Below are 12,103 nucleotides of genomic sequence, written 5' to 3' on the forward strand. Positions count from 1 at the left end.
GTGTGCAACACGTATGTTGTAAGGTTATTATGTAGTATAGGTGCGATACTTTCAGAGGTGCCTCTGATGTATGGTATAGTCGCTGTCGTAACAGGGCCAGAGTTGACGTGGGTCTGAGTGTTGGAATCAGTGTTACTGTGAGTGTTTCGTCTAACAAAGTCCTCGCTGTAGTTGTTTTAGTAAAACCGTTGTTTAGGTAGTCAGTCTTGTCTTTTAGGCTGTCAGGTGAGTCGCAAACTCATTGCGCGCGTCCTCGTCAAAGTCCGTATAGTTGTAGCCTTGAGAGAGGTCGGGTTGTACGATGACATACGATCTAGTGAATCTGTCGGTATGTGTCGCTTTTCTGTAAATTGTCCCTCCTAGCCGTATTATTTTGTTGTCGCGAGTGAACAAGCAGTCTAGAACAGGTATTTTACAATTTTCCTTGATCTTCGTGCCAAACTGCATGTCCGCGTGATGTTTGTTAAGGTGTTCGTAAAAATCGTATATTTTGTCTTTGCGTGTACGGCGGTGAAAGTGTCGTCATCGTAGCGTAACCAAAGAGGTATAGTTCGCGTATAAGTAGCAACTAGGGCTTGTTCCTCGGTGTTTTGCATTAAAATTTCTGCTAAAACATAGCTGCTCCCTGGTAGCTGTTTGTAGTGTTTGCCGTTGTACTGAAAGTACGTCAAAGTTAGGCAGAAGTTGAGTACGTCCATGATGTCGTCTGTAGGTAGTGGTAGTTCAACAGTAGTAGCGTTGTCAATGTAATCTGTAGCCAGTTGAAGTGGAATACTGGTGAACATTGATTTCACATCAGAAGACACTAGTTTGTGCTCGTCAGGTATCTGTTTTGTCTTGATGGCGTCAATAAAGTTCTCAGTCGACTGTGGTTTATGTCCAGATTTGTCAATCAAAGGTTTCAGCAAGTTAATAAAGTATTTTGACAGTTGGTAAGTCGATGACCCTTGGAAGGGTTAAACAGGCTTCTGTCTCGTTCGTTGCTGACTATATCTTAAATCCGTTGGTGAGGCAATTAGGAACAAAGATGTTGTGTTCTTTTTTTTCGATGATACCCAGTTAATTCACCCATAAAGTTATTCCCGGCAGATAATTTAGAAAAACTGGCCTAATATCGATTATCTTTAGGTTGCATATCAAAAAATTCATTTGATGAACTCACCTTAGTAGCCTCGTGCTCATAATGTCTATTTTTGCCATTATGGCGTTGCTTCAACAGCCAAAACTCCACGATCTTCACAAACCCGTGAACAGCCATAAAGACTTCTAACTTTGATGGCTCTAGAGCTAGTAAGAGAAGCAACTTATCATATTAGAGATCCAACGGTCATTGGCTTTAAATATAGTTTCCTGCAATAAAAAGAAATTACTTCCCAATCGGGTGATATTGCCTCCGGTTGAATGTTTACTGAGCCATAAACAGTGTACTTGACAAAACTCTTAACATTTACCTTAAGTTACCTAATAAGCCCTGTGATCATAAAAAATATAATAAGCTTAATTTATTAAAAATGCAAACTAGGGAAATATCAAAAGCCACAAAAATCGCCTCTGTTTAATAATAATCCAGATGACACGGATCTGTGATTCTACACTATTCAGGTTTATTCCAAGCTGTCGTCAGCACCAGCCAGTTTTGCAAAGTACGCAAGTGAAAAGAAGTCTTTGGAAAGACTTGTGGAAACATTTTTGTCCTAAAATATGATTCTAAAAGTTTATCAAAGGGCAATGTAACAAGATTGGACGCGTCGAATTAAAGATTTTTTTAGCCAGCATACCAGTAGCAGTAGCAAAGTATGTATCGGCATTTCCCCAGTCCTCTCTCCTGGCGTGCCTAAACCCGAAAAAAGTCAAGGAAAATTTTAATTTTTAAGGTGTGCATAACACTATCAAGAAATTGTAAAACTGAAATACGCATGTTTTTTTTTTCCTTTTCTTAGGGAGAATAATAAGGACAACAAAATTTGAAGAACCTGTTAAAAAATGAAACACTTCTTTTTAATCGTCCTTAAAAAAAATAAAGCACAGATAGAAGAACCCATGTACGCCGCTTATCTGCATTTCGGATACTGATATAGTCTCTTAACTTAAATGAACAAGCAATTCTTTTTTCTCAGTTTGTTTAATCATTCATAAGATAGACCCTTAACCGCCAGTGTGAAACCACCATCCTTGTATCATATGTAACGTCATCATTTATAACGCTCCCAGTAGTTAGTGAAGGCAATTACCAAATATAGGCAATGCCATCAATATGCCAGTCAAACGCACCACAACGTCACGGTGTAAATTACACTAGTAAATTCGAATTATTAACGATTTTTTGTTATTTCCATGTGTCCTCAAACTTGCGTATAGACGGCTCATATTTTATTCGATTCCTTTACTTTTTTCATCCCTTTTTACCGTACGATCTAGGTAAAATGGGAATATTAGATCGACTCTATAGGACGTGGGGTTATTTCAGGTTACTTCAGTGGTCAGGGTTCGAATTCCGATCAAGTCTACCTTTTTAATGTCATGAATTAAAAGAATATAACTTTAGAGGAGTACAAGGTGATAACAAGTAACAAATTAAATTTTAATCTTACCAAAGTGCAAGTGAAGCATTTAGGTAGAACTTTGGGACTAGATCAGAAGCGAATGCTGGATCCGTAGACATCTTTGCTGTGAACTGAATAATTTGACTAATATCTTCCAGCTGCCAACCTGAAAGAAATGGAAAACATTTATCGTTTTACCAAGCTTAACACTATCTTATTTCTTAAAATTTATACCAGTTAGGTTCCATTCGACACTGCTGATCCAAGCTGCATAGAGGGCGCTTATAATATCAAACATGTCCTAAGCCATAAGCGGACTCATAAGCTTCTCTGTAACCACTCATGCTCAGAAGGCTTGAATGATGTCATCGATTAGAATCCCGCCAAGAATAGCATTTTTTCTTCCTCGTGAAAGGGAGAGGACCATGGAGATAATGGATTTTGATATGCCCTCTTGACATTATAACTTCCTATTTCACACAGATGGGCTGCAGTTTTATATTGGGCGAACGTGGGGTAATTTAGAGGGTTTGTATGAGAAAATTGTAGAATCCAATCACTTTTGCGAAATTGGACCCTGTAAATGAAGGTTATAGATTAGCTGAATAACTACGGAGACCTCTATGATAAACTCACCTACGTATTAAAAATCTTCATACATCAGTTTTGTACATGTGGATATTTACCGGGTGAACCATAGGTGTTTAGGTTTACTGCTTTACTGACGTCTCATTTACTTACAAACCAATCTCGAGACCACAATACGTGTTTTAGAGGAGAGGAGCTAGAATTCATTCTAATTTTTGTAACAATATAACTTAACCTGCTTCAAGAATGAGATCAAAGCAACAGCACATGTAAAGCGCACGACCGTGAGAGTCACTGGACTCTAATGCAGCGGAGTTCAGTTCCTTGAGGACTTCAATACACTCAGGAATCCTGAGAATTAAAACAAAAAAATTAAATTAGTGCATGACAGTACACATTTGGAAGTAAATTTTTAGAAATAGATAAAATGTGCATTCCGATTATCAGTAAAATGGCTTGTTCCCCGACAGGCCAGACGTTGAACAGATATATGTGATATAACTAGGGCAAAGTTATCACTTTATTGCTGTTGAATGAATGGAAACAGTCTCAACTTAATTCATCTTCACTGTGTTGTTTTGACCTAATTGTTTATCACAGTTACGTTTTGCAGTTTCATGAAATAAAAGTGATTTTTTTCCATCTGGCTTAACATTTCATCAGTCTTTTATTACTGGATTTCACTTACTTTGCAGTGGCTAGAAGACTTTGAGCAAGAAGAGGGATGCAAGTTGTCTTCATGTGTGAGTCGTGAACTTGATTTGCAATACCGAGAGCATAACGACCTGTCATAAAAAAGAAAAGCATCTTGAATGATGAATATCGCTCCGGGACCCTGCCTGAACGATCTAGCTAAAGAAAACAAACAAGATTAGATTCTAATGCGATTAAGCAAAATTTATTTGGTTTAATTTCTTTTTTTTTATGAAATCGAAGTTACCTACGACTAGGCACAAATGATGACCGGAAGCGGAACCTCCACAAGAAATGCTGCTAATAAAGGCTGGAAAAATTATTCATGGTCAGGGCCACATGTCTCCACGGTGAAAACTCCTACCTCAAGTGAAGAGAGCTAAAATTGAACATTTCACAAATCAACTACACTCCTGTCACCTGCTAAATGACATGCAATTTTGTAGTGGGCGTTTCTGTCGATGTACATCAGATTCACCTTTAAGATCAATGTGATTAACATAAGATCCTCTCTGTTTCGAAAATTGTATTTTATATTTATCTTTAAATTACTTATCAGACCTTTCGACTTTCATGGGAGGAGTTTCAGATAATTTTCCAGGAGGTCACCTTGTAGGTCTACACTACATGCTCCAACAAAGATCTCGATAAAAGAAAGATAAAAGTAGGACCAAACCTGAGGCGATAGCGATTGAAACTCCGCCAATTGCTAGCCTGAAAGCGAGGCTGACACAGTAGAGATGCGCCACGGTTATCATGTCCTCTGGGTCTGAGTAAAGTGACGGGTCTTCGCACCTGAGGGTTGGGGAGAGTATGAAAATATGAATTTATCTGATTAGGGCTATCACAATCTATCTGGGTAAAGAGACGGGTCCTAGCACTCGAGTCTAAAGCTGAGGGGAGATAAATGAAGTTCGTGACTGAAGGTTTTCGTTGTGAGAGGTAATTGTTCTACTATTCATGTTGATACACAACCTTTCTGCTCCGCTATAACAACAACAACAATAATAATAGTAATAAATGCTTCATTATCCTCCATTTATGATGCTTTTCAGGGATAACTAAATAAATAACTTCAAATGGTAGATAACAAGGTTAAGAATCCCAACTGGTAGATGGCGAAGCAGTTAGAATTATAAGTCCAGCGCTCTAACCACTCGGCCACGCTGCCTCCTCAGGTTGAGAAGTTCTTGTATGGCAAAAAATTATTTACCTGTTCTTTCCTATTTCTTCGTACGTTTTCCCCCATCCTCTCCAGCCAACAAGATGTGTACACTCAATGACTCCTGCGTAAGCGCTTATTAACTGCAAAATACGATGAATATGAAGATGTTCAAAGTGGAACTAAGAAGCAAATCTGTAAGCGTGATTGTTAGTTTATGGGGTGTTTGAACAACTCGCGATTTTTCTGGCACTTCGGGGATTCAACTGAGTAGAACATGCCTTGTACCGAATGTAATAGGTAATGGTACGGAATAGTATATCCTTTAAACAAAGACCATACCGAGCATCCCCGGAAAATAAGACAGATCTTCAAGTGGAGAAAATGCCTGAAAAAGGAATAATTCAGGAGTCTGTCTCCCCATGGAGCTCTCTAGTTGTTTTTGTCAAGAGAAGGATGGATGCTTTAGATTTTGCGTTGATTTTTAAACCTACTTTATCATGTGGGTAGATTAATTTCAGTTGCCTTTAGCTAGAGATGCGCTAGATTCCTCAGCTGGTACAAGTATATTTTCGACGACTGATGTCAAAAGTGGTTTCTGGCATATAGAGGTGCATCCAAATTTACGAAAAAAGACTGCTTTTATTATTCGGAATGGTCTTTACTGTGACGTTTGGATTGACTATTTCAGAATCCGAAGGCTCATGAGTTATATTTTAACTAGAACGCCAAAGGGGGTTAAGCTCTTTTGGTATTATCGAGTGTTGTTGTCCCTCGTTTTTCAGCAACAACTGTCACCTCAACCAATCAACTAAAATCACCTGAAGGAAAACACTTCTAGGTGTCTCTTAATACAGAATCAAAATAATTTGTTCCAGCGTTGGTACTCTCGTTTTATTTACTCTCCTAGCAATTGCAGCCTTTGGCCATTAAAGGGTTATGACGTTTTTTATCTCTATGCCTGAACTGCCTGGGTGAACTGATCAGAATTCAAACAGTCAGCCTTCGGTTCTGGAAATATATTACTGAAACTGAGTCAATTTTTACTATCCTCCTGGCACCTCGAAAACCGTTTTAAAAGACTCCATCTACCGAACACACCTCATGCAGGTTTTCTTCGGCTTCTTCAGCAGCGTTGAGCTCCTGTAGGGCAGCCATCAGCGATCTGTTGTTCTGTTGCAGGGAATGGTACACGTGGCTAAGATGGCTCAGGCATCGCGATTGTTCAATCAGTCGAGCTGAGTTGTCCCTTGAAAAAGAAACAATTAACACCACATATATAAATGGACTAAAGGACTAAAACAGTGAGAGATAATGTAAGTGGAAAATTGCCACTGACTTCTAGGATCGATGCTATTTTTATCTCCTGTGTCCTATTTCACGTTAAAATGTTATAAGGGACCTTGAATGAACCGACATAAGGCATAAGAGCAAGGAAACAAGACCATGGCGTTCATGTGCTGCGACTTGTCCATATCTCGAACACTTTCAGATACAACAGTCCAGTGAAGGTAACTGTAAGGCCGTGAAGGTAACTGTAAGGCGTTTCAGTTTTAATACTGACGTTCGATATCACTTGGTGGAAAATGTAGTACAATCGGTTCATTTATCCAGATACTCAGTTCCATTTAAACAGTAAATCTGAAGAATATACCGCAGCCTACTTGTTCTTACGCTCAAGTAAGTAAGCCACAAAGTAATTTATTTATACACGTTACACCTAAGAGCTTACAATAAAACTCGTTCGAAAGTACATGTGATATATAAGACTACAGTAAAAACTTATTTAACTACATATAACTATTACATGAAAATATATTATCAGATAAAAAAAACTGTTTAAAAGAGCCAAAATTTATAAGAACATTCAGGAAAAGGTCACAAACTGTGAGAGAAAAGGTTAAAGTAGATTAAAAATAGTAACAATGCTAAAAATAAAGTAATTACATATGCAAGACAAACACTAGTATAAAGATCCCAATTTAAAATTTTGTTTGGCCTTTTTGAACACTTTAAGATTATTGGGGTTTCTAATATATAACGGTGGCTTATTCCACATATCGCTAGTTATAAATGAAAAGGACAGTTGACAGTTGAATACTTAATGATACGTACCCCGCCTCTCCAATGTAGTAACCTGGCAAAAACACGTGCAAGTAATGACGCAACGATTCTTTTAAGATCATCATGTAGCATCCGAAATCAGACCTTGGCTGATTCTTTCCCAAGATGCTTAGCCCTGAAAGTAGGTGAGCCAATGCTTCGTGGAGACGATTCATGTGAGCCAATGCCTTATATCAGAAAAAAGAGCATTTACAAGAAACACAGACTTGGCAAGAACTAAGCATTTTAAGAGAACCTTCAGAGATATTCATGCATGTCTGCTGGATTTATTATTTACAATATAATCTAGTCAAAGCCTCTTAATACGGACACTGGGGCCATATAAAGTGTCTGCATTAACGGGGTGTCGGAGAGAGGTGCGTCATGTTATTAAAGTGCCTTAAATACTAAAGTAATAAAACATGTTAGGAAATTATTGCTTCATTGTAACGGAAAAACTCATCACCTGATCTGAGAACTGAACTTTGCACGAGAGTCTTGGAACTATGTAGTCGTTCCGAGTCGTGGAACTGAGCGAGAGTGTAGATTGAGTGTAGCTAGATCATCGAAATTTTTACGCCAATTGATATCGACGAATTCTTTAAGTGTAGAACAGAGTACAGAATTCTAAATTATGAACATGTGAAGAAATAGACTTTCGAGGGAGTGTAGAATTAAATGCTAAATAGAACAAGTTGTATCACATAACTTGTGACAAAACACAAGTAAGGACACGAGCATCGTCAAATTAAACATCTCTTAACCTTCACAAAGCCGTCATTTCGCGGCTTGAATCCACGAAGACACTCAAAAGTCGCTCATCAAAACCGTTCTCTGCTGAACCGTTTGATATCAAAACTAGTCTGGAATTAAAGTCTAAAAATCATCCTATCCGGTGCACATTGGCGCTGGGAATATCGACACGCTGTGAAATGAACACTTTTATTACAAAAGGGAAAGGTCGATCACGCACACATTTTATAATGAAGCGTTTGCGTTAGCGAGGTTGGTTGTTGATCGATAGATTGGGCAAGAAACAAGTGTCTGTTGTCCGAATTAACGAGTGTTCGTATCAAGCGGGGGTTGAATTAGGAGAAAATGTAAGAGTGGTCTCCAAGGAAAGAGAAAACTGTCCTTAATAACGAGGTGTCCATAAAATGGGGTTGGACTGCATTTGTGTAAAATTCATCTTTGCTTAGACTGCTTGTTGTTGTTGTTGTTGTTGTTGAACTTCCACCTAAGCATTTAGTCAAAAACATGTCAAATGTTTAAGTAACGACGATTGATTCGGCCTCTTTTTATCTAGAATGTGAGAATAGGAACTCACTGAGCTAGTAATTTAGTTGCTAGACCATTAATTTGATCCCTGAGGACGTTTGAAAATAAATGATTTTACCATGATTAATTTGGGAATCAGATTGAATCTTTTCCCATATAATCAAGTCTAGAACCCACCTTATTAACAAATAAATGTATTTCGTATCATGATTTTGAATATATATCTTGTAAAATGTGTTGCGCTATACGTAGTAATGTTATGACAATGAAGTTACCGGATGAGATCGACAATGTGCCCATTCATCTGAAAGCTGTATAGTGGCACTAGTTAGCTAGCTATAGAAAAAATTGTTGTTGTTATTGTTCAGCTTCAAATCAGGGTATTATGGAAAGATACATGTATTTGCTCTGACCTGTCCAATAAGACTTTCAACTCGCGCACGTTCTTCTATAGTAGCCAAGAGTTGCTCTTCCTTTTTACTCGACTCCTCTATGATGGACTGAACCTCGTTCAGATATGAAAGTGCCCGCATGTTAGCGGAAGTGGCCAATGCTGCGGCGCCAGACTCGGTTAAATAGCGCACCGTCTTAAGTTTGTTTCCTGCTGCGCGCCAATGATCGACAAGTTGAGGGAAGACTGAGGCAAGCACCTCTGCACATTGACAGTTACTGAGGTCAAAGGTCAATTTTTGTTTTTCGCCAGGATCCCTTAGGTTAAGGTATTCTTCATGCTCATCAATATCTTCTTCCTCTTCTATTAAAGATGTAGATGGTGGTCTGGAGACATGATCGCCTGAAAAAACAATGCTTTAGGGATCAGCGATCGTGATGCGGAAACTCCGCAAGAAGGTCCTCCCATAATTTTGCTTAAAATCAGAAAAAATGAGAGTAGCAATTTCTGACACTTGAGAATAGATTTTTACAGAAAAAAGGGAGAGTCGTTTTCCTTATACTATATTTGCTACAGTGGAATGATGATAAATCTAAAAGTAACGTTTTAATTCAAAACCCTGCCTTTCTACGAGGTACGAAATAAAGAAGTCCAAATAATCAAAAATTCTACCTCTTTCAGACCAGTTCGACTTTTTTCGCATGGAAAACTTCCTCAGCTTTTTCTTTCCAGTCGCGTTATCCGTTTCATAAACTGATTCTTCCTCGTGGTGCCCAGTTTTACGACTGAAGCTCAATCTGCGGAGCCAGCTGAATCTACGGTCATCCACTGCTTGTCCAACAACTGCATTGTTGACGAACCCAAATGTATTGGCAAAAGCTCCTCCAATGCCTGTTTTAGCAGCAATTGCCGCTGTTTGCTTTACTACTGGAGATTGTCTTCTCTCTCTTTTCTTGAGAAACAAGAAATAAGATTGTGACTTAACTTCAAACAACCTGCTTGTCTATATACATTTATTAAAAAGTGAATCAACGGATAATGCAATTCTAGAGCTTTGATTGGCTTAGCCATCATGGTATATGAGCCATTATACCATGCTCTCCAAATATGGTAACTGTACGCGTCTGCTTAAAATTAAAAACAAGCAGAAAATTGGTTGTTTTTATAAATAAAGTTGGGAAGAATTATCAATCTTTTTTTGGCGTTTTTAGTAAAACAATTATTTCACTCGCGCTTTTTGGATATGAGATGATTATAGCCAACTCCTATCCAACGCGCAGTCGTGGAATAAGCGCGAGGTCAGGATGGCTGGATATTGGCCAAATTCTTTCTTTGCGTTTTTGTTGATTAAAAAAAAAGGCCAAAAAAGAGAGAGGCCTGTATCCAGTTATCTTAGCCAAGCAAGATTTGTCAATATATAAAGGATTGATTATATAGCCTAAAAGAGAACCTTTCCTTGCGGGACCAGCGCTGGAGATCCCGAGGGGGCAGGATGGGCCCATCTTGCCCGCTCAGGTAGCCAGTCAGAACACAGGATTACTTGATCTTGCCCGATCGCGGATTCACCAATATCATTATACTTTTCATTTAACCTTACTACAAAATAATCACATGGAAGAGAGGATTTTTTTTTCAAATGTTTGTTTCAGTAGTTATGCTCAGGGCAAATGAAAGGATTGATTAATATAACAGACCAAGCTTCAGACGGTAAATTGGAGTTGAAGGAAATTCCTTAGAATTGATTTACTTTCGCCAATTTCGCTGTACCCATAATTCACTGTTCAAAACCCCGAAAACTATATCATTCATTTATCACTTTTGCGCCCTTTGTATCTTTGTACTAGTTTCAAGTACCCTCGTGCGGCATGACATGCACATCTCACGGATAAATGTAGCCTCCCACGCAGGCGTTTTTAGGGGAGCTCGTTTTTCATCCCTCCACACAAACGCCCGCTCAGCCGGAAACAACATTCCTTTCCCATTGTTTTATTTGCGTGGTAAATGACCAATAAACAGTTGTGCAATAAAGTGTTGACAGGCTAAACGCGACTAAACCGTGACCCTACAGTTACCGTTTTCCTTCTTTTCTTTCCTTCGTTAAGGTTATGAAGTGCATGTAATATATCAAACATGAGATGCAGTGTTTCATCACCAGATGAAACACCGAGAAGAGAGTTGAAAATACGACGCGCAGCGGAGTATTTTTGACGAACTTCGAGGTGTTTCATCTGGTGATGAAACACTGTGTCGAATGTTTGACATTTCTTCTCAAACAAAATCATTTTTGAAGGAGAAATTAAGGATGAAAAATGAGCAGTTTTTTATCTGATATCCAAATACTCATTAAACATTAATTTCCTTTGAATTTTCTTTATGAATTATTAATGAGTTTGAGAAGGAGTATTCTAAAATTTGCTTAAATCTTATTTTTGCTGCTCTGAATCTAACATTTATGCAGATCGAGTAATTATCAGATTACCTTGCGGTCAAGGTCAACTTTCCAGAATTTGGAAAGTACAACGTGATTGGCTAAGCTTGGGAAAGGAATGTTGCTTTCGGTTGAGCAGGCGTTTGTGGGGAGGGATGAAAAACGAGCTCCCCCAAAAACGCCTGCGTGGGAGGTTAGGTGAAACCATCACCGTATTTGGATCGAATTTTGTTGCGATAAACTGTTCATCGTACCTTCTTGATAAAGTTCGTGCTATAAGAGGTGGTCTCGACCAAGTTCAAGTGGCTATCGAAAAGGATCAGAAGGTAATTATAAGACATGGATCAGTGAAAATATGATAAATACGGGCATTCTCAACTTCCCTTATCACATTAAGCTGGCCTTGTAGTTTTCCAACTGTTGTTCTGTAATTTATGAGAATTTAGACTACTTTCTATTAAGGATTTTTGACCGAACTGACAGTAAGAGAACTATATAACCTGCTCCGCATTATTTATCTTTCTGGTATTCATTTTGATATGAGTGAATGCCTGGTCATTTGAAATGAGGAATAAAGTCTACAAACCTCCAATAAACTGCTTGTTCCTGCGATTTCGGCTGATCGCTCATGCGCACGTGAAGAAAATGCTCCCTGGCTTTGCACCTTCTCTCTCATTTCCATTGTTTTCCGTCGCTTGGTCATCTTGGATGAAAATTCTGCTGTGGATCTGCCAGATGTACCTGAAATGGTCTCTTATTAACTACTTCAAAATGTACTAACAAGCAACGCTAATCTTATTTAACATTATCTTTTCCGAGTTTTTTTTAATTTTTTTTACAGAATATTCAAACGTAAGCGAGATTTCCATCAATAGTCACGTTAACAGTTTACTTAAAAAACAGAGAAGAAAGAATAA

General features: G+C 38.4%; 2 protein-coding genes across 2 annotated transcripts in view; one reads left to right on the forward strand and one right to left on the reverse strand.

Moving 5' to 3' along the window:
* Nucleotides 1-12,103, forward strand: part of LOC140944958 (fumarate hydratase, mitochondrial-like) — an 81,570-nt gene that overhangs the window by 44,142 nt on the left and 25,325 nt on the right. The window lies entirely within an intron of this gene.
* The window catches only part of LOC140944835 (adenylate cyclase type 10-like), a 28,527-nt gene that overhangs the window by 1,311 nt on the left and 15,113 nt on the right, over nucleotides 1-12,103 (reverse strand). Inside the window, exons 18-29 of the mRNA XM_073393937.1 lie at nucleotides 11,773-11,927; nucleotides 9,431-9,710; nucleotides 8,781-9,160; nucleotides 7,102-7,277; nucleotides 6,088-6,235; nucleotides 5,038-5,129; nucleotides 4,501-4,619; nucleotides 3,820-3,916; nucleotides 3,367-3,482; nucleotides 2,592-2,709; nucleotides 1,779-1,834; nucleotides 1,163-1,287 (exon numbers count right to left, since the gene is read on the reverse strand). Of these exons, the coding sequence (XP_073250038.1) occupies nucleotides 1,163-1,287; nucleotides 1,779-1,834; nucleotides 2,592-2,709; nucleotides 3,367-3,482; nucleotides 3,820-3,916; nucleotides 4,501-4,619; nucleotides 5,038-5,129; nucleotides 6,088-6,235; nucleotides 7,102-7,277; nucleotides 8,781-9,160; nucleotides 9,431-9,710; nucleotides 11,773-11,927 (1,862 nt within the window). The remainder of the gene's footprint in view (nucleotides 1-1,162; nucleotides 1,288-1,778; nucleotides 1,835-2,591; nucleotides 2,710-3,366; nucleotides 3,483-3,819; nucleotides 3,917-4,500; nucleotides 4,620-5,037; nucleotides 5,130-6,087; nucleotides 6,236-7,101; nucleotides 7,278-8,780; nucleotides 9,161-9,430; nucleotides 9,711-11,772; nucleotides 11,928-12,103) is intronic.

The sequence above is a fragment of the Porites lutea genome, chromosome 7, assembly GCF_958299795.1.
Source record: "Porites lutea chromosome 7, jaPorLute2.1, whole genome shotgun sequence".
Classification (NCBI taxonomy): domain Eukaryota; kingdom Metazoa; phylum Cnidaria; class Anthozoa; order Scleractinia; family Poritidae; genus Porites; species Porites lutea.